The 22,770-nt window shown below is 34.2% G+C and overlaps 1 protein-coding gene across 1 annotated transcript in view; it reads left to right on the top strand.

Moving 5' to 3' along the window:
* MTX2 (metaxin 2) overlaps positions 1-22,770 on the top strand; it is a 63,444-nt gene that overhangs the window by 18,293 nt on the left and 22,381 nt on the right. The window contains exons 2-3 of the mRNA XM_081243055.1: positions 4,166-4,213; positions 5,261-5,307. Coding sequence (XP_081099181.1) covers positions 4,166-4,213; positions 5,261-5,307 — 95 coding nt within the window. The remainder of the gene's footprint in view (positions 1-4,165; positions 4,214-5,260; positions 5,308-22,770) is intronic.

The raw sequence follows: 22,770 nt of genomic DNA, 5'->3' as shown, positions 1-22,770 counted from the left end.
CCAGTGCAAAATGAAGATATGAGGCCCCTGTTTAAAAGAACAGGGGCCTCAAGACTGGCACAGCAGAACATAAAAGCACCCGTGGAGCCCTTCTAAGTATGGGCCCTGTGCAGCTGTTCAGGTTGTAAGTCCATGAAGCTGGCCCAACCTGAGGAAGTGATGTTTTTGCTGAGATGTAAGGACATGAAAGGAGGGGAAGATAGCTCCAGGGTAGAGGAAACAGCTTAAATGAATCTCTGGGGCAGGAAGGAACGTGATGCATTCAGAAACTGGGTGAAGGCCATTGTGGCTGGTGTATAGAGTGGGTGGAGAGGAATGATGAGGCCAGAGAGGGAGAGAGGCTGATGTGTAAGGCCAAGTCGATCTTTATTCCAAGAGCCACACAAACTACTGATGTGTATGAAGCATAAAAATTACTTTTGATATGCAAATAATACCAGTAATTGGCACCTTGACAGTGTTGGACAACATTGTCTCTCAATCCTCATTTTCTATCAGTCTCCTTTTCAGAAACGTTTATCCTCACCTTCTGTATTTCTAAGCCTGGCCCTTCCCTAAGGCAGGTTTAAAAAGCCTCTTCACATCAGGGAGAGATTTTGGTGGTAGAAATGGAAAATAGGATAGGTGAGTCATGAAATTTTATTCTCTATTGAATTAGTCTGTGGTCTAATACATTTTAGGTTGACTAAAGTAAAACTAGTAAGAGATGAAAATGTTTTATTATTTATTTTTAAAGATTTTTCTTTTAAAACGCGGCAGATTTTTAAGGTCTGTTGTCAGTACTATGATTTTGAATTCTTAATCTCCCTCTCTTTTACACATGATCAGGGACAAGGGTGGATATTAACTTCCCTAACCTTGGGAAAGAGGAGTGGGGAAGAAATTGTATTTTTGGACTTTGTCTTTCACATAACAGGCATTCTCAACGAAAAGGCTTTAATTAATATTACCCAAACCAAGAAATAGGCTTTGTACTTTGTTATGTGTGGATAATGTTCATGATTCATTGATTTACTTATGAAAGCTCATTTCCTAGAAAGAAACCTACATGGTTGATCTGTAGATCCATTGCCATGCCACACAACTTAGGATTTTCACTATTGTCTCGCTGTTGAACAACACACCAGCCATTTCTTCTCCCATGCCATTCATTCCCGGATCATTCCCTGCATACTCTGCTATTTCTTGCCTCCTGGACTATGGATATACTGGAATTCCAAGCTGCTAAAGTAGCATGGTTATATAGGTTTATATCAGCCTACTTGCCTTCTCTTTTTAAATGATAGGTTCAGTTTGTGAAGATAACATCAAATGTTTTGGCAGAGTTACTTTCTGAGAATTTACTTTCAATAATAATTCCTGAGTTGGAACATAGTTTGTATATTGGAGCAAGGAAAATATACTCTGTCATCCCCATTTCCAGCTTTAGGTTCTTAATAACAGAGCTTTTAGTATTTGTAGATAACTCCTTTGTTCTTATTTGCAGTCGGGTAATATGTTGCAAGATTTCTGTTACTTTTACATATGTCGGTTGTATTACATCAGGAGAAAGGGGGTGATGATAAATGAACTTTTAACTGGAATTACTGAACACGGAAGTTCCTATTCGTATGAGAACTCTGATACTGCAGAGTAGTGATGTAGCTTCTGATTTATCAAAGAACACTTAAATTATACTCAGCATATATTTAATGCTAAATGTATGTTTTTCCATTGTTTTTGAAAATTTGTAATTCATGTCTAATATGTACACAAAATAGCTAACCAAAAGTTAAAATTACCAGAATATTTAATTAGAGCACCCTATTACTTTAACATAGTGGATAATTAAGTTCAGTAAAACTTTGATTAGCCAGAATGTTTAGGGGATTGACTGGTAGGTTTCTTTCTTTCCATGCACAATTAATGATCACCAACTGTACGCAAAACATGGCACAGTGTGGCATACACAGATGCATATGACACATTTGTGCCCTCAAGGAACTTAATTTCAATGTCTTTGGAACTTTTGTAAATTTTATTCCTATGCCTTATTGCTTTCTTTAATAAGATTAATATAATGCATATAATTGAGTCTTTGATGATGTAGACTCTTACAATGAATGAACCTCATTGTATTGTTTCTTATATAGATGTAAACAGTGTAGGTGTGCTGATCATACAGTTTATCCTAAAAGGTTATTTTTTAGTAAATGGCTGATGTCAGCTTGTTTTTGTTTCCCTGACTTTTATTTTTAAAACTGTTACACAGGTTAATTGGGTTCTTATTGAAATTTTACTTTGTTAAAAAGTTTACACTAACATATAGTAATATTTAGTTGCACTGCCTTTTTGGTATGTGAGTTGAAATTCAGTAGCCTTTACGTATATGTATACAGACAGTCCCTAACTTAACAACGGTTTGACTTAACGATTTTTCGACTTTATGATAGAGCGAAAGCAGTACGCATTCAATAGGAACTGTATTTCAAGTTGTGAATTTTTATCTTTGCTTGGGCTAGCGATATGTAACTAGATACTCTTGATGCTGGGCAGCAGCAGGGAGTCACAGCTCCCAGTCAGCCACGAAATCACAAAATCAAGAGGGTGAACAACTGATACGCTTACCACCATTCAGTACCCATAAAACCATCCCGTTTTTCACTTTCAGTACAGTATTCCGTAAATTACATGAGATATTTAACACTTCATTATAAAACAGGCTTTGTGTTAGATGCCCAACTGTAAGCTAATGTAAGTGTTTTGAGCACGTTTAATGTGGGCTAGGCTAGGCTATGGTGTTTGGTAGGTGAGGTATATTAAATGCATTTTCAACTTACAGTGGGTTTATCGGGATGTAAACCCATGATAGGTCAAGGGAGGTCTGTAATACTGTGATAACAGTGTGCAAAACTGTGTATGGTCCATTATTTGCTTGGTGACTTCATGTATTATCCCTAAGTATGAGTTTAATTTTGTGTAGCCCAGACCAAACCAAAATTTATAATTTACAATAATACAATGTTTTTCTTTTCATTCTAAAGTGGAAGTAAAAGGAAATTAAGGCGTCCACCCCTCCCTCCCACTCGTAAGACTGTTTTAGTGCATCTTAAATGATCAGTCTTAAGAAAAAAATGTTTCATGTGTATAAGTTTCTTTTTTAAAAAACCAGCTGGAAGTATATATTAAAAAATAATTTGTTACTGTGTCACAGACTGTATTAATTTAAACACAGTAAGAAAAATACCAATTATTATCAAATTTCATATTTGACTTTCTTGCTGACAGCAAATATAGTTAGAGTGTTAGAATTGGTGATTCTGATGTTTTATGGCTTTTACAAAGAAGAATTCAACAAATGATATACTGTATATTCTGTCAGTGGAGGCATTGCTTCTTAAGTGCAGTTGATTAGACAAATTCAAATCTAGTGCTTTTTCCAAGCACTGGTAGGTTGCTAATATTCTCTTTGCAGTTGGAGTCTTCTCTGGATGAGAAATTGAGTCAAGGTCAAGCCTGGCTTCAGGCCTAAAATTAGCTTTAGCAGCTCTATTTCACATTGTAGGTACTTAACTGCTTCATCATGTTACTTCCCTTTGTTTTTGTGAGATGGTGTTGGTGAGGTCAAGGCATTGAAATGTAGACAACAACAGGATTCTTCTGTCTGTTTAAATACTACCAGCTTAGGAAAGATGCACAGCCTGATAGAGATGTATTTGATTCTTTCATACAGTGTTGTCTTGAAAATTTACTTCGTTAAAAGTTTACAGTAAAATATTATAAATATTGCTTCACTATTTTTCTTTTTGATAGTGAACTGAAATTCAGTATCTTTTTATATGCATGAGTAACATTTTGGATATGTCTGTGTTTGAAGGAGGCTAAAGGAATAGTAGCATTTAGGCTGTTTTATTTTTAAAATTTTCCCTTTTGATTGGGCAAGATGTCTTCCACCTCCTCCCCATAAAAAATGAAACTGCCACTAAACATTCACTTAAAAGAAATTATCTAACCTGCTTATATAGGTTCCCATAGAATCTAAAGTAGTATGACTAGTTGCCATATTTAAGGTATCCTTGGCAGTTGACTTTAAATGCTCTAGGCAAATGTATGTGATTATTAATTTGGTTGGTTATTGATATGTTTTTGCCCTATGTGCCTAATTATCACTGCTTTGTTTCCACAGCTGCAGAACCGTGGCCTGAAAATGCTACATTATATCAGCAGCTGAAAGGTAGGTACTTGTTCTCAGTTAAAAATGGCTTTGTATCAAAATATATTTATTACCAAAAACACCCTTCAATAATATAATCCTTTGCAAAGAGAACATAAAACGTAAAGGAGGGATTCCCTTGTATAATTTGTCTAGGAGATTTTACCTAAATTTATATCTGCCAGTGTAAACCAACTATTCATGGCCTATAAGGTCCTTAGTTTATTATTGACTCATTATATTGGCTGCTGTAGGCAGTGTAAAATGATGTGGTTGCAGGAGCAGTTGGCAGATTTACTGTGCCAATAGCTGACACAGCAGATTTTTGAAGTCCTGTGGTAAAGTGGGCTCTCAGTAAAAAGGAACTGTTAAAATGTATAGGCTAGGATGGTTCAGGCTCCCTTTAGCAGCTCTTCATATATCATCAGGTCACATTATGGACCCCATTTGGGGCTCAGCAGCCTGCTACAGTTGTCAGAAGACTGCAAAGTAATGAAGACTAATAGGCAGCAGCCCTAGTCTTCTAAGCATGGAATTTTTATTGCAGCGAACTTGTCATCTTTCTTTTGTGTGACAGACCTAGACACACTGTGTAATATTAACTGTAAGCTGGTTTTATATGATTTTGAATGCTTTTACTTCTAACTAGAGAGGTTTGAGTAGAGATACTATTTTACTTAATTTTAATGAAAAGAAGAGGAATGTTTCTTGAAAACTTGGAAAATGAATTTGTTTTTAAGTGAGCGATTTTCATTATATATTGTTGATAAAATACAGTAAGTGATCAATTAGTTTTAGGGGAAATTGTTGATAAAATACAATAAGTGATCAAATAGTTTCAGAGTAAATAGTTTTGTTTCATTGTTATTTACATACTATGATAATTTAATCAAAATTATAATCACACATTGATATAGACATATAGACAACAGCATTGATATAGAACTTCATGATTACATTTTCTTTTTAGAAATAGGAATAGTTTTTAAAAATAAAAACATTTATAAATGTATTTTACTTGTTTAGCAGTTATGCTTTTGGCTCAGACCTTTCATTGTATTTCCACAGGGGAGCAAATTTTGCTTTCTGACAATGCAGCTTCTCTTGCTGTGCAGGTAAGTATGTAAATAATGTAATTTTTTAAATTTTGAGTTGCAAATTTTTTTTCCTCTCCAGTCTGATACTGTATGTTTAGAATTTTTTGTGATTTATCATTATCAGTGTAACATCTCTTTGTGAAGTATAATTTTATTATGTAATATTATTCAGGTAATTGTTGCCAGTATGTAAAATGAACATAAAAATCTTCATTATTCATTCTTTTTATAAACATCACTTATGTTGTGGGTGCATTTTCTTTATTTGCTGTTTTGCTTTTGGCTAGATATGATGGTATTGATTAGTTGGGGTGAATGTTCATTTATAGGCACAAAACTATTTTCTAACTTATTTGTAAAGTTTTATTCACTACATATTTTTAAGCATCATTCTCTCATTCTTCTCATTCTAGCCTTAATCCATTTGGTAATCATGAAGCAAACATATTCTTTTCCAGCCATTCCTTATATATTTATCGATTACATTAGTGTCTGTTATCCCCAGACCACTTACTGAATATAATAACTCTTCAAGTTGTATATCACAGTTGTGTAATCCAAAAGCTTAGTGGCCCTGTAAACTTTAACCTGCTCTATAGGAAATATAGGATACTTGGGAATCGTTTGCCTTAAAAAAAAGAGAGATGTTTATGTAGATTATGGAATTATAATTATTGAAACATTTTACATATTTAGTTGCTGTTTGGTTAGCTTACATAGTTTGAATCACAAAGAGGATTTTATTGTGTAGCACCTAAAAGATAGCTTAAAAGAGAAATCTAAGACGTGACATTTGTTGCAGATGAGACTGTGAGCTTCTTGAGGACAGAAAGAAAAGGAAGAAGAGGGACTGCTTTTGCTGCATTCCAGGCATGATGCTAGGCACTTGGTCATCTTGTTTTTTTTAAATTCAAGTTGATAATCATCTGGGCTTAATAACTATGTCTGATACATAGTATGTCATTCAGTACATTTTAATTTCGTTTAAGGCAGGGAAAGAAGGAAAAGATAGAAATGTGTTTGGACAATAATTTATTTGTATGAGTATGAGCTTTTTAAAGTTTCTTTCTTTTAGAAGATTTATATATTTTTACCAAGAATATAAATTTTGTTTATTTTATTTACTTACCTTTATTTTATCTTTAGGCACTAGTACTATAACTAGTGTATTTTCTTTCTTATGGTAATCTTTGAGAGGCAGAACTTCTTAGTTGGTTATATTTAATAAATATGGACTTTATACTGCCATTTTGGCAGGGGGGATAAGGAAGTTGAAATTTAAGTTTAGTTTTCAAATACTAATGACACAGTCCCTAGCTTATAAAATGTACTCAGTAAATATTTGTTGAATGAAGGGTTTATAAGTGTGGTAGAAGCAATCTTGCTTGATAACTGATAGCACAAGTAAATTATTTGCTGTTGTGTGAAATAGTATCTTCAATCTTTATACTTTCGAAAAGATAACTTCAGGGCACAGTGAATATATTTTTTTAACATCTTTATTGGAGTATAATTGCTTTGCAGTGGTGTTGTGTTAGTTTCTGCTTTATAACAAAGTGAATCAGCTATACATGTACATATATCCCCATATCTCTTCCCTCTTGCATCTCCCTCTCTCCCACCCTCCCTATCCCACCCCTCTAGGTGGTCACAATGCACCGAGCTGATCTCCCTGTGCTATGTAGCTGCTTCCCACCAGCTATCAATTTTACATTTGGTAGTGTATATATGTCCATGTCACTCTCTCACTTTGTCCCAGCTTACCTTTCCCCCTCCCTGTGTCCTCAAGTCCATTCTCTAGTAGGTCTGCATCTTTATTCCTGTCCTACTTCTAGGTTCTTCATGACCATTTTTTTTTTTTAGATTCCATATATATGTGTTAGCATACTGTATTTGTTTTTCTGTTTCTGACTTACTTCACTCTGTATGACAGATTCTAGGTCCATCCACCTCACTACAAATAACTCAATTTCATTTCTTTTTATGGCCAAGTAATATTCCATTGCATATACGTGCCACATCTTCTTTATCCATTCATCTGTCAGCGGACACTTAGGTTACTTCCATGTCCTGGCTCTTGTAAATAGAGCTGCACTGAACATTGTGGTACATGACTCTTTTTGATTATGATTTTCTCAGGGTATATGCCCAGTAGTGGGATCGCTGGGTCATATGGTAGTTCTGTATCAATTTACATTCCCACCAACAGTGCAAGAGGGTTCCCTTTTCTCCACACCCTCTCCAGCATTTATGGTTTGTAGATTTTTTGATGATGACCATTCTGACTGGTGTGAGGTGATACCTCATTGTAGTTTTGATTTGCATTTCTCTAATGATTAGCGATGCTGGGCATCTTTTCATGTATTTCTTGGCAATCTGTATGCCTTCTTTGGAGAAATGTCTATTTAGGTCTTCCTCCCATTATTGGATTGGGTTGTTTGTTTTTTTAATATGGAGCTGCATGAGCTGCTTGCATATTTTGGAGATGAATCCTTTGTCAGTTGCTTCATTTGCACATATTTTCTCCCATTCTGAGAGTTGTCTTTCCATGTTGTTTATGGTTTCCTTTGCTGTGCAAAAGCTTTTAAGTTTCATTAGGTCCCATTTGTATTTTGGGTAGGAATAGACCAGTAGTTCTTAACTGAGGGAGGATTACTACCCCAAAGAGGACATTTGACAGTATTTAGACATTTTTGATTGTCACAACTGCTAGGGAGGCTGCTTTTGGCATCTCTTGGGTAGACACCAGGGATGCTGTGAAGCAGTGCATGAGACAGTCCCTCCACAGAAAGAATTATCCAGCCCCAAATGTAAATGGTGTCAATGTTGAGAAACCCTAGAATAGATGGTTTAACTAGTTTTCAGCACAAACCAAGATATCATTATATTACTGTTAAAAAAAATTAACATTTTAAATAATCTGGGGAAGGAAAGAAAAAAGAAATCTTAGTGTGTACCTTATCTAGTAATTCTGTTTTTATGGTTCTTATTAATTTGCTTTCTCACCATGGCATCTCAAATCACAGTTGCAATTAAAACCAGAAAATAAGAACCATTTAAAATGCAGAATTTTGCATAACCGTTTTAATTTTTTTTGTTATCCTACGTATGTCACTTAGATGATAAATTAACCAGCATATATTAAAAATTCTTGGTTTTCTTCAATATTCTTTGACTTGACAGCTGATAGTAGCCATGACTATAAATGTGACTTTTCCAGATATCTGATGTAAACTTTATGGAGTAATTTTCTTCTATATAGTGGACCAGTATCCGTTTAGAAGAATCAGTTAAATGTATAAAATTGATCAAAACAATGTGATGGGTATCCATAAACTGGATATTTTCTAGAAGATATCAGATATCAAGCATCAGATATTTTAGTAGTCTGCCAGTTAAGCCATCAGGAAATTTAAATTTTACTTACCACATAGAATTGGCATTTATTATATTCCTGGAACTAAGTGGTTAGATTTTTTTTTTTTTTTTTTGGTTAAATGAACTTTTATGATTTCAGTTTAAAAGAAAATAAATTTTTTTTTCCCCATGGCTGTTATTTCCTCTTAGATTTGCTTTCCTTCTTTCATCCACAAAGTATTGGTATTACCTGAAGTGTTTGCCTCATAAAATAATCTTGTATGTTGAATATTTTGAAGTATTAGAGTAGCGTGTTCCTCTGGTTCTCATGAGCAGTGTGTGTGTATAAATATATATACACACACACATATATATGGCAAGATGCATATACACAGTATTACATACACAAACATGGGGGAGAGAAATCTTCTATTTCATAATATTACTTCCGCTCTGAAGCTTGTAATGGTTGGTAAAAGAATTTTGATAACAATTCTCTGTTACTATCCTCTCATCCCCTAAACCTAAATCAACTGTCCAGTAGATATATAATGTATATAATGTTGCCCACATATGTAATTTAAAATTTTGCAGTAGCCCCACTAAAAGAAGTAAAAAGAAACAGGTGAAATTAATTTTAATAATATATTTTATTTAATATTATCAAATATTATCATTTTAACATGTAATCAGTACATAATTTATTAATGTGATGTTTTTTGGGTTTTTTATATTAAGTTCAAAATCTGTTGTGTATTTCACACTTACAGCACATCTCAATTTCTGCCAACCGCATTTCAAGTACTCTGTATGTAGCTGGTGGCTCTTGTATTGGGCAGCACATGTCCAGAAATACTGTATGAGCAAATGCATATGGACTTCAAAGTTTTCTGCAGAAAATGTTTCATTTGATTTTTCTTCAAGAAGTTTATGTCTTTACTGATTCAGTATATGTTGTCTTTTATAGCAGATTCCACAAATGAAATGGGTGGTTGGTCTCTGTTGCAAATACCTTAAACATTACTCTTTGTTTCAAGTTTCCTCATCTGTAAAATGGAGATATAATAGAAGCTATCCTACTGGGTGTTATGAAGACTGAATGTGTTAAAAAATATGTAAAATATATATAAAAATTAAAGCATTTAGAAAAGCACCTGGCATATTGTAAACATGCAATGAACATTGGTTATTATTTCCTTCTTTCCTGATTCTTTGACAGAAATATACATAATCAGTGTCAGCATCAGGAATGGAAGCTTGCCGGCTTTGTAATGCCTAAAGTAATTAAAATAAATGTTAGGTGTAAGAGTTATTTTTGGACATATTTAAATCTGTATGAACATTAATAATTTTTATATTCATTGTTTCATTCCGTAACTAAAAGTTGTTAATATAGAGTGCTTGAATTCAAACAAACCCCGGCATTATTTTAATAATACTAAATAAGGTTTGTTTTAAAGTTGAATATTTATTGAATGCTTTTATTGTCTAAGGCACTCTATTGAGAGCTTTTATGTGTGGTATCTCCTTCAATCTTTACCGTAACCCTAGTGTAGGGCACTATTATTAAGCTCATTTTAAAGATGTGGAAACTGAAGCTCAGGAAAGCTCTGGCCAAGGTCATAGAGCCTAGAAATTGAGGAGGTAAACAGACACCAACAGCACTAGTGGAGTGCCTACTATGTGCTCATCACTGTGCTGAGCACTTAATTCTTATGAACTCATTTAATCCTTATAATAACTGTATGACATCAGTGCTGTTATAATCCCCATTCTGCAGATAATATTAATAAGAACAACAATAACTGAAGCTAAAATGTACACAGCCCTTACTCCATGCGCCAGGTCTTGTTCTGTGTACTTTAGGTATCATAGATAATGCTTACACACAGGCACCATATGAGGTAGGTAGCATTATTATTTCCATTTTGCAGATTAGGAAGTTGAGGCGGAGAGGTTAAGCAATTGGCCCAAACTTATATAATTAGTACTTGACAGAGCTGGAATGCAAATCCAGGGAGTCTGGGTCTAGAGTCCACCCTTGTAACACTTTGCTGCATACCAGTCCAGTCCAGTGACACAGACCTTTGGAGTTTTATCCAAAAATAAGTAGACACTTAATTCAAAAATCATTTCTGACATTTCTTAGTGAATTATATCTTACAATTTACGGATTACATTAAGATGTGAGAGATAGATATGTTGCAGCTTTTGGATCTCTGAGATGTGATAAAGGTAGTATTACCTATGTTATGGGTTATTAGGAAGTTCAAGTTAGGTAATAAATGGGAAATTCTTTTGAAAAAAGTGAAAGCAATAGAACTACAAGATGATGTTGATTGCTGAATTAGTGCCAATTTTTGCTTCAAAGATTTATATACGTATTTTGTGAATGTCTTTATATAATAAAATGTTACTTCTAGTAAGTTTTAGAAAGGATTTTTGTTTATTATATATATATATATATATAATATATATATATATATTATATATATATATGAAGCCAATTTAAAAAGAAACCTGTTTTCCTTTTTTGTATGGCTTAATCTAAATATTGTAAAAGTTTAGTTATTGAATTTATTTTTTAGTGTCTCAAACTGATGATTATTAGAATGCTGAATGAAAAAGTAATCTTACTTTTTACTTCTTCATTTTTTAGTTACTTCAAGTAAGAATAACATTTAAGCTGAGGTTAAAGGAAATAATATTCTTATTTTTTCCTATCCTTTGTGAATAACTACTTAATCTCTAAAAATGAAAGGGAACACAACAGAAAAAAACGGTGTTCTTTCTGTTGAATATGTTGTTTTTTTTCCTTCAGGTTTTGTGGTTTTTATTAACATAGGCTGTTATAAAAAAATTTGTTTTGCTTTTTAAACATTATATCTAGTCATATAACCCCAAATAATTATTTACTTTTGGTACAAAAGGAAATAAATTGGGAGACCGAAGTCCTATTTTAACAGTAGGAAAATATAGTTTAAGCTATTCCATTGAGAACCTGCCTCTCTATATGCTCCCCCAACTTTAATCATTAAAAATGTCAGCATTTTTATAGGCCCCATTAATACTGGGCCATGAACACTAACATGCCAGATCTGCTGATAAGCAGTTAGCTGACCCTTGCTTTTTCCTTTTCACAATTGATGCTTTTTAGGTGGACATATTAATTTGAAGTTAAATGATAACATCTTAATGTAGTGATTGGGGAAGAACAGGAAAGAGGAGTATCTCTCCTTCAGGACTGCAGGTCAATTGTTGCATTGGAGAAAGAACTGTGATTATGAAATTACAGCTGTTGTAAACTTGTTGTGTCATTCAGATGGTCACAGTGGACAACTTACCTATAGAATTTTAGAGGAAATGATTTTGAATTTTCAGTTTGGTTTAATACATTTTCTACTTTAAACAACTTGTTTATGGTTGTATGTAGTTTCTAAGTGTCAGTTTAAACCTGATATAAATACAATAGGTGGGAATGCAGTGATACATTTATTTTAATAGAGAATTAATAGAATACTATTTTATGTAAAACATTTTAAAATTGATATAACTTTCTTAAAGTTTTATAAAGTGTAAAATCTTAGTTTTTTAAAGTTTGTTTATCCCTTCCACTTTGATCATTTTCTGCAAAATGAGGCTTCTGTGTTCACTTTCAGGATTAGGAGAAGGAAAGCTAAGGGACAGAGAGAATTTAGTGGATCCTTTTCAGTGTTCTAAAATGAGCAAAATAGAGGCTGCAGATGTTTCCTTGATATCACTGAATTTAAATTCTTCAGATTGAATGTGTTACATTACATTACCTTTTTTATATCAGAAGTATTATAAAGCATTTTGGTGATATATGCATAAAACACCTGGAATGATTTAAATGTATAAAATGTGACCTTTAGGAAGGATGTCTGTGAACTTAAAGTGCAAATAGAATTTAGCAGATTAAAAAAATTCTCAGTATTAATATTAATCCCTCAACACATAAATGGTATGGTGTATATAAAACATTTAAATTAATCTTACAGATTTGTGAAAAGTATATTCAAAATAGAATTAGGTGGCTATTGGAGTTGTCATTTTTAGTAATTAGTGAAATAATGTAAAATGGTTATACAGGGTAATGGTTTGCTAATATAAATATCTATTTAACTTAGCAGAAATTTACACTTCTGTAGTTCTGAGAGATTGCAAGTTAGAGTATCAACCGTATACTTTTCTCTTTAAAAAGTAAATAGCAAGCAGGATTTTAAGATTTGTTGCTGTTAAACAGAACAATAAAGACATAGCAGTAAGATGAAGAAAATGACAGTCTGTTTTTTAAACAGAAAAAGGCTAGAATTCTTCATGATTAGATATACGTATCAATGTAATCGATCTAGCAGCATTATATTTGAGCTGAAAATGCACTTAAATTTGAGACCATACGCTACCCCGTGTGAGCGAAACATCTTTCATATAGTTCTAAGATGAAATTACCCTTGAATGAATAGCATCTTCATTTATCTTCAAACCTCTTCTGTGCTTTTAGTGAATCTACTCTTTCAACATTCTACAAGAATTACATTATACCATTATACCAGAGTATTTCTGCAGTGTGAAATAGATTGGTTTGGAAAATGAACCTGGCTTTGATATAAATTACATTGCCCGGTACAAAGGAATTTGTTATTTTGTTTAAAATGGTCACAAATATAATTAAGGTCTTAATTTATGTTAAACTACAAATATGGCTGTTACTTTAACTGGATTAGGAACTTAATCTGTCACTTCAAGAATGATACCTAACACTTTTCACTTGTAACCTTAGATACATTATTTCAATTACAGGGTCTGCAGCTGTTTGATATAAAAAATGAATTACGGTGTAGATAGATTTGTTCATCGTTTTTAATTTTAAAACATGTCTCTTCAGTAAGGTGGAAAATAATCCTTCAGTTGTTGTCACAGATTTTCCTTTGTGTTTGGGTAAAACAAGATATGAATTAAAATTCAGAACCATTTTTATTTTGTGCCCTGAAAATGGTATTGCGTGCTTTAGAATAGTTCTTAGCGAGTTCTTACCTAAAATAATTCAACTTTAATTATGAAATGAATAGAAGCTTTGTCCTAAAGAAGAAAACCTGAGGCCTGCTGTCTAAGGATAACTGGTAATGATTGGACTGAAAATGGATTGTTTTCTATTTAGACTTTGGATAATTTTGTTAATGTTAAGTTTACATACATTTAGAAACTATGTTTATAATCCCTTAAATTCCACAGTGTTAATCAATTTAAAGCACCCAATCTTTTAAAAGGTTATTGAGGACAATTCTTCAAAATTTTGAGTTCTTTTAATATTTTTATTGGCAAGCAATGTTGATTTTATTGCTTAAGTGCAATTAAAGAGTATTGTTATGTATTTAACTTATAAGATAAATGTTCATTTTATTTTTGGAATAAAGAAAATAAGTTAATTGGTGTTGCTCATTGGTAAATGATTCAGTATCAAGTTACCATTAGGTTATTAAAATGAAATGAATACATTTTATATTGCTGCCATCTACTATTTAACTTACCCTAAGAATTTTAAATTTAGGGTTTTTTTCTTGTTGTTATTTTTCTCAGTTGGGAATATTTAATCTGTAAATCACAAAACTTTACAACATTCATTATAGGAACTCAGAGAAAAAGTAGTTTCCTGTCATTACTCCTAAATTGTTCACTGAGTGCCAACTCTGTGACTGGTACTGTATTAGGTTCTTGGGTTACAAGAATTATTCTTTCTGTGTCTTTGACTATTTTATAACTCTTTTACTTAATTTTGACCCTACGATTTACTTTTATTTATATTTAATTCTAACAGGGAAAGCTTATATCTTTTCCTATTCTGGTTATCTTTTTTGTTGCTTTCTTTCTGCACTTGATTTTTTTCTACAGCTGTCAGATATTGATATATCTAAACTTGAGTCATATATTCCAAGAGTGGTATTCAGGTGAGAGTTGTGTTATTTAGGAAGGTCCTATTCTCTGATGTGATGTTTCGTATGCACTCCCAATAGCATTTCATGTTTTTGGTAACAAATTTGCTCTATTTAGAGCTTTTTGTGCATATTGAATTGTGGTTTCTGATGATTTCTGCATAGCTAATTTTTTAAGAAGTTGAATTCCTGTTATTGTTTTTCTAAAACATACCTGCTTAAATACCTCTGAATATAACAAGGGTTACATTGATCTTTTTAATGCAGTGAGCTTTGGTAACATAAAATAACAAAATGCTAATCTTTGTTGTAGCTTACTGGTTTTCTATGAACTTAGGTATGTTTGTATTTATTATTATGAATATCTGTGTCTTATTCATTAAGCAAACGTTTATTGAGAACCTGTGGTGTGCTGAGGATAAAGTAGTGAGCAAGATAGGCGTGGTCATCATGTACTAATGGAACTTATGTTCTGGAGGGGGAGGCCTTTTATCAGTTCCATCAGTGTGTATGACTTTGAAAAATTATTTGTAAAGTAAAAGTTTATGTCAATATCAAAATGTCTTCAGTTGTTTTTGCCATGTTGAGAAGATTTTATATTGTATAAGCTTTTGGTTATGTTCCCTTATTTATTCTTTTAATATCTACTTAGAGATTTCTGTCTTAGTGCACAATTTTTCTATTTTGATTATAAATAAGTATAACTGTTACAGTATGTAATTATTATTTGCCCTTTTCTCTTAAGGAGGTGTTAATAGGTAATAAAATAAGTGAAGTTTTCTTTTGAAATCACCAAGATTAAATAGTCTTTCTTCTTTTGCAGATAGCTCTATGAGTATTTATTATTACTAATATTATTACTACTAATTTTAATAATAATCCCTTATATTTATTGAAATACTATGTGCCAGACAGTATGTAAAGTGTTTTACCTACAACACTTCAGTTAATCTGCATAATAAGATGTCTTTATTTTAGAAATGGGAAAGCTTACAAGGTAAAGGAACTTTCTCACATTAACACAGTCATCACCAAGATTCCACCCAGAGCTGTCTCACTGCTCTATTAGCTTTTTTTTGTTCTATATTGACTTTTAAGACTGAGGCAGGGGATTCCCATTTTTCAAAAGACACTATAGTCTCCCACTTAAACAGTTTGCTTCTTAAATATCTACTCTGTTAGGATCTGTTAGGTTCTGCTAGGGCACTTAACCAGTGACAAATAAGGAGTGAGAGTGTGCTAATAGTAGCCCAGTCATAAGAGTGGTATGGCTTATGAGTCAGCAACAGATAGTCAGATTACTCTAAATGTTGGTAAGGACAGCATCTCAATGAGGCAGCGTCCGCCGTGTGCAAATGCAGTGACCAGGGTGGGCCTGTTGTTGGCTGGCTGTGTTTCCATTCAGCCAGGGTTGAGCCCTTTACACCATTTCATGAACTGAATTTTTTTTTTTTTTTTGGGCAGTACGCGGGCCTCTTACTGTTGTGGCCTCTCCCGTTGCGGAGCACAGGCTCTGGACGCGCAGGCTCAGCGGCCATGGCTCACGGGCCCAGCCGCTCCGCGGCATGTGGGATCTTCCCGGACTGGGGCACGAACCCGTGTCCCCTGCATCGGCAGGCGGACTCTCAACCACTGCACCACCAGGGAAGCCCTGAATATTTTTAATTACCTTTTTGGTTGTTGTTAACATAATGCAATTAAAACAAAGGATATTTGATATTTTAAGGTTTTTAAGGTTGTAGATTCTATTTCCTTACTTCTGTCAGGGACCATCATAATTATTGTTTTCTGTAAAAGAAATTGATGACTTTTTGGCTTAAATTTAATTTCACTGATTTCCCCCTAGATTCTTTCTGGAATACTATTTGAGATGTTTTGTTTTGTTTGATTTGCTCATTAATGTTATTCTGCTTACCTGCTTATATTAATTGTGAGACTTGCATGCTTATTTTAAATTTTCTGACAACTGAGCCATAGTTGCTGAGATTTTAAAGGGCCCGGCTGACAGTGGCTCCTTCATGTGGTACTTCTCAGTAAATTTTCAGAAGATAATACTGTTCTTATCAGATGGTTTCTTAGCTTCTTAAAGCTTCTTGTTTAACCAGGTGTTAAATTGACTTTTCAGTTTTTAAGCGTGGTGGGCTATAGATGCAGAAAAGATCAAAGATAAAAACGGTCCTTGATTGTGTTTTTATTCTGCATAATATCTGTAGCTCTACCAGTTTCTTAACACCTTGATATTACCGTACTTGCAGGAAAGTGTTGATAAAGATGATACTGATTTGTAGGTATTTCTGTCACCTTTGTTCATAAAAGAGATGGGGTGGCCTTTGAGGTTGGGCTTCTTGATGTTTCATTAGAATCTGTTTATCTGGTTTCAAAGCATATAACTGTGCCATTTGCAACTCCAGGCCTTTGAAAAGAGAGCAGAGTTTTCTGCTATTCATTGCCTGTCAGAAGTCTAACAGAGAAGTGATAATTAGAGAAGACCAGCTAAAGTCCCCTGAATCATCCTCCTCCCACCAAAACCTGCTCATCCCACAGTTCTTCCTATTTTGGTAAATGGCAATTCCATCTTTCTTATTGTTTATGTGAGAAACTTTGAGTCATCTTTGGAGTCCTCTCTTTTTTTGCTATGTCCACATCCAGTTACCAGCAAATCTTTTTGACCCTACCTTGAAAACATAGCCAGAATCTGACTTCTTACCACCTCCAGCTCTCCTATCCTGGCCTGGGCTGCCACCATTTCTTGCCTGGATTAGTGCAAAATTTTCCTAACTAGTTCTTGTGTTTCCACCCTTCTACTCTTTACAATCTAATCTCTGTATAGTGGTTTGTAATCCTTTAAAATGTCAGTCAGATTCCAGCAGTCCTCAGCTCAACCCCCTGTAATGATTGTTCGTTTCACTCAAATTAAAAGCCAAAATCCTTACAATTATCTCTATGTCCTACATGATCTCCTGGTTGTCTCTCTGAGCTCGTCTCTTACCACTCACTTCCTTAGTCTGCATCGTCACACAGGTCTTGTTGCTGTTCCTCAAACACTCCAGTTGAAGCACAGAACTGCTTTGAACTTGGACTGCTCTTCTCCTAGAAACCTACATGGGTTGCTCCCTAACTTTCTTCAGGTTTATGCTCAAATGGTATGTTACCGGTGAACCCTTATCTGACCATCCTACATATAATGGCAATACCCTCACACTGCTTTGTATTTCTAAGTAGCAGGAATCACAGTGGATCTATTCTGGTTTATTTGCTTATCTGTCTCCATTAGAATGTAAACTCCATGAGGTCTGGGACCACTCTATTCCCAGTGCCAAGGACAGTTTCTGATAAATAGCACATGCTCAATAATATTTATTGAGTGAGTGAATGAGTGAATAATTGCTTTCCATTCATTCTTCTAGATATTCAAAATTATATCCTCCTACTAAGTTAGCTCACAGGAAGCTATGCAATGGACCAAATAAATTAGCTTTTTGCAGGCATTATTAAGCTATGGTTTAAGTGATTTGCTCCAGGCCTTTAGAAGAAAAATAACACAAAAAGGAATTCTGCATTTGGTGTATACTGTCTTATGTCATTCAGTAGCCCAGATGAGAAATGTCTTTGGAATTTAGTGTGAGAAGTTCAGTTGAGGGGCAACCCCATTCTTTTTTGAAGGCTACAAATATTCCATTAATAGATTCACCACAGTTTATTGAACCAGTCTCTTATTGATGGATATTAGGCTATTGTAATAATTATTACTTTGCTACTATAAATAGGGCTTAGGTGTGAATATCCTTACATATATCTTATATAATCTTATATAAATATGCCCATATGGTATATTTCTAGCAATACAATTACTGGGTCAAAGGCTATGTATATTTAGAATTTTGGTAGATGTTACCAAAGTGCCCTTTAAAAAGATTACATTGATTTATACCCCGACCAGTGGTTGAGTATAAATTTTGTCTTGAATTTTGACAAAAGCAGCCTTTTTTTTTCCCCCTGTGTTTTTATTATCAGAAGTTTCTGTTGTTTCATTTAGAAAAAATCATGTATGACTAGAACTAGGTGTACTGAGTTTTGGATTCTCTACTTTTTGTTTATTTTGTGGTTTATGTATTGTTCAGATTTTTGTGTGTTTGTTCATTTATTCATTGAGCTGATAATTATTATCTGTTATGTACCAGGCACATAACTGGGAATTACAGCAGTAAAAGCTAGTTTTAGAAGACAGAGGGTTCTGAAATGAGAAGGAAGAGGAATCAGAAGCCTTGCCACCATGTTACTGAAGGATTGCTGTTACAGGATCCCTGTCTATATTCCTGACATTCTTTTTTTTTAAATTTATTTTATTGACGTATAGTTGATTGACAATGTTGTGTTAATTTCGACTATACAGGAAAGTGATTCAGTTATACATACATATACAGTCTTTCTCATATTCTTTCCCATTCTGGTCTATCACAGGATACCGAATGTAGTTCCCTGTGCTCTACAGTAGGACCTTGTTGTTTATTCATCCTGTATATAGTAGTTTGTGTCTGCTAACCCCACACCCCCAGTTCATTCATCCCTCCCCCTGCTGCCACCCCCGACCCGACCCGACCCCACCCCAGCAATCACAAGACATTCTTTTATCTGCAACATGTGTTAGGTTTTCCCCCAACATTTAAGATGCTAGTTTTATGATCTAATAAAAGGAGTGGCACTGTTATCTAAAATAACTTTTGAATATAGGATTTAAAGTATTTGTAAGGGTCGGATTGATTGGTAACAGATTGTTCTTATTTCTTTAGACGCCTGGCCTTAGTTTCAATTATATGTAAATGAAATATATTTTATGTCTCAAAACTAGTTTTTACAAAATATTTGAGCTGTAGTTCCCAGAAGATATGATTCAGAAGTAATTAGTGAAGAAATAGAATTTAGAATCTTTATGGATTATCATAGGTGTTACCTTCTGGGACTGTTTCTAGAATTTCTCTGATTTAAAAGTTCTCCAAGTATGCTATTTCTAAAGAATTTAGAGTTAAGAAAAATGTGTAATCTTTTTATATTTTTCGCTTTTTTATAATAGCAATTGATAACATTATATATCCTTTTTAGCTTGGAATTAGGAATTTTAGAGTTGCTGCTCATGTTAACGGACATTTGAGTTCCTTTATTTGATTATATGGACGAAGTTGCTAGGAGCATTCTTGTGTGTTAGCGGCTATATGCCTCGTTTCTTTTCAGTGTATTTCTGGGAGGGGAATTGTTGGCTGACAGAGTAGGCATCTGCTTAATAGTCAATACTACCAAACAGTTCAGAGTGGTTGGCTCGTTTACCACTCCCACCATCAATGTATGGGAGTCTTATCACACACAGAAAACAGTCAACTGTCCCACCCTTACCTCACCCCAAATCCTGATACCCAGAAACAACCACTTTCTGTTCTTTCAGCTGTATTTTTTTTCCCCTGGGTATATTTACCTCTATATTTCGAAGTAAGATGCTTGTGTTGCCGTTTCATTTTTTAATTTAAATATATCTATTGAATTCCACTACGAAATTTACCATTTGCAGCTCTCTTCCCCTTCTCCTTCCCCATCTTCCCAATAATTCTTTAACTTTTGTTAAATTAATATTTAGTGTTTATATTATAATTATAATGTAAATATTTACCCCAGCTGAGTGGCTTAGTGTACAATGAACATACTCTTTCTATATGATTTTTTTTCCATTGAGTAAGTAATTGCTTTATTTAATTCATTTGGGTAGTTTTCTCTCCTAAACTCTTTGACTGAACTGTAAAACTCCCCCTCACAATGGTCAAACACGTCAGGTCCTTTATTTACTTATTTCTTGGAACTATTACCCTTGAAAGCCCTGTTCCTTCTACTTTAATTGGGACAGTTTCTTTCTTGGTTGGCGTCATAGCTGGTTGTTAAGACTGCTATTCATCATCATTCAGGGAATTCTTCTTGCCTGCCTTTTATGTTGGATTCCCTAATTTTCTGCATCCCATATTCTTTTTTTTCTTGGTTTATTATTTTTATTTTAGGCTTTTAAAAAAGACCTTGCTTGTGTTATGTTTTTTTTAAAAATTCTATCTTCACACCTGATTGATTCCTTGGCCACATGTAGAATTTTAGGTTGGCAAGATTTTTCGTTAGAATTTTGAAAGCCTTTTGTCATCCTTTAGCTTTTGGAGCTTCTTTTGAGACATTCAGTGTCATCTCAGTCCTTTGTATGCTTTGCTTCTTTTCATTTTCCTTTTTCTTTCTTTTTTTCCTTTCTTTCCCTTTTTCTCTCCTTTCTTCCCTCCCTCCCTCCTTTCCTTTCTTCCTAAATGCCTTGAATAGATTCCTTGACCTCCCTGTACTTCTGTTTTCTCATCTTAAAATAGGGATTTTTTTTTTTGTACCTACCTCATAGAGTTAAGCTCTTATGCAAATACCCGGCACATAGTAAGTGCTCAGTGAATATTAGCCGTAATAATTTTTCTTTGAAGTTGCTGTCTGCATTTTCTATTTCCTCTCTGTTTTTTTTTGTAGTTTGTTTTGGCTCTGTATGTTTGAGGCTTTCCTCAAATATCTGTTGATCTCTGCTAACAATTTATATTTAAGAGTGAGGCACTAAAAAGCTGATGGGGCATTGAGGGACTTTTTGACGTGCGGGCTTCACTATAGACTGATTGCACAGTGGCCATTTTTTGGCGACTGTCCCTACCCCTCACTAAAATCATCAGTATTGGTAGGTGTTTTCAATGGAGGGGTACTCTGGAGGACTTAATGTGGCTGCCAGTGTTTGGGAGCTGAGAGGGAGAGGGTGCTGTGGCTCTCTACAGTGTACATACTTTCCCTTAACCTTCCTTCCAGTGTGACCCTCTACCCAGGGCCCTCTGCTGTGCTTGGGTCCTGAGTCAGGAGCCTCTCTGGTTGGGTTTCTCCAGAGAATGAAACCCTGTCTCCTGCCAGATTGGGGGCGGGCTAGTTGTCTGATGCTTTTACAGACTTTCATCCAATTCTCCTATTTTTAGTCCTTTACCTCACCTCTGCCTTCTGTGGTACTTGGTACCTCCAGTTTTGGAATCTTCCCAGTTTCTGTGATGCAAATGTATTGATTTTCTCCTCTGCATGCCCTTAGGTTTCAGCTTCCTCTGCCCTGCTAAGTCTGCTTTTTATCTTATAAAAATGGGTTGACGTCTCTGGTCTGCTTTGGTCTCCTCTTCCATTCTTTGTGTTTTTCTGGGTTTACACATTTTCTGCTTCTTCACTGTTATTTCATTGGATTTTTTGAGAGGTTGCAGAGATAAATGTGTAAGTTCAATCCTTCATGTTTAACTGGTTCTCGATGATCTAGTATTACTTTTTTCCTTTGAATTTTTTTGTGGAAATAAAAAAAATATACAGACATACCCTTCAATGAATTTTTTTGACGCTATGAACTTAATTAATTCACTCAATATGTTGAAACTACATGAAGCTAATTAAATTTCAGGGTCTTAGACTTTAGGTACTGGGTATTATGTTCTGTGTGCGTGTGTGTGTGTGTGTTTAAAAAAGTCCTACCATGTCATATGTTTAGGTACTCAGTAAATTTATATTCAAAGAATATATTTATTGGCTGTGCTTTAATTTATTCATTCTGAAGTTCTTATTTTTCACATTTTAATAAACTTACCTGACCCATTTTGTCAATTGGGGTTGCTCAGCAAATGAGTAAACCCTATATTAGTTCTTTCTGAAAATTGAAAATATTATGGTGTTTAATGTCTCACAGTCATCACTGTAATACTGTGCAGGTTGTTTTTATAATATTTAGCCTAATCTCTTTCAGATGATGTCAGCCTGTTTTGCTAAGGTATCTTTTATGCACTGATTACCATTGCTATTGCTATTGCTATTACCATTGCTATTGCAATAGACTCACACTGTCCAGTAGAACTTTCTGTGATGATGGAAATGTTCTGTTATTTGTACTGGCCAATAAATATGATAGCCACTAGCCACATATGGCTATTGAGCATGTGAAATGGCTAGTGTGACTGGGGACCTGAATTAAAAATTTTATTCAAATTTAATCAATTTAAATTTAAGTTAAGTAGCCACAGGTGACTAGTGGCTGCCATACTAGACAGCACAGTTATAAATCATTGTTCTCATAGGATGTGCTAAATTTTTTATTTAAATTATT

This window comes from Mesoplodon bidens (genome assembly GCF_964165515.1).
Source record: "Mesoplodon bidens genome assembly, chromosome: 8".
In the NCBI taxonomy this organism is placed as follows: domain Eukaryota; kingdom Metazoa; phylum Chordata; class Mammalia; order Artiodactyla; family Ziphiidae; genus Mesoplodon; species Mesoplodon bidens.
Note: the sequence above shows the minus strand (reverse complement) of the source record. Positions and strands in the feature narration are given on the sequence as shown.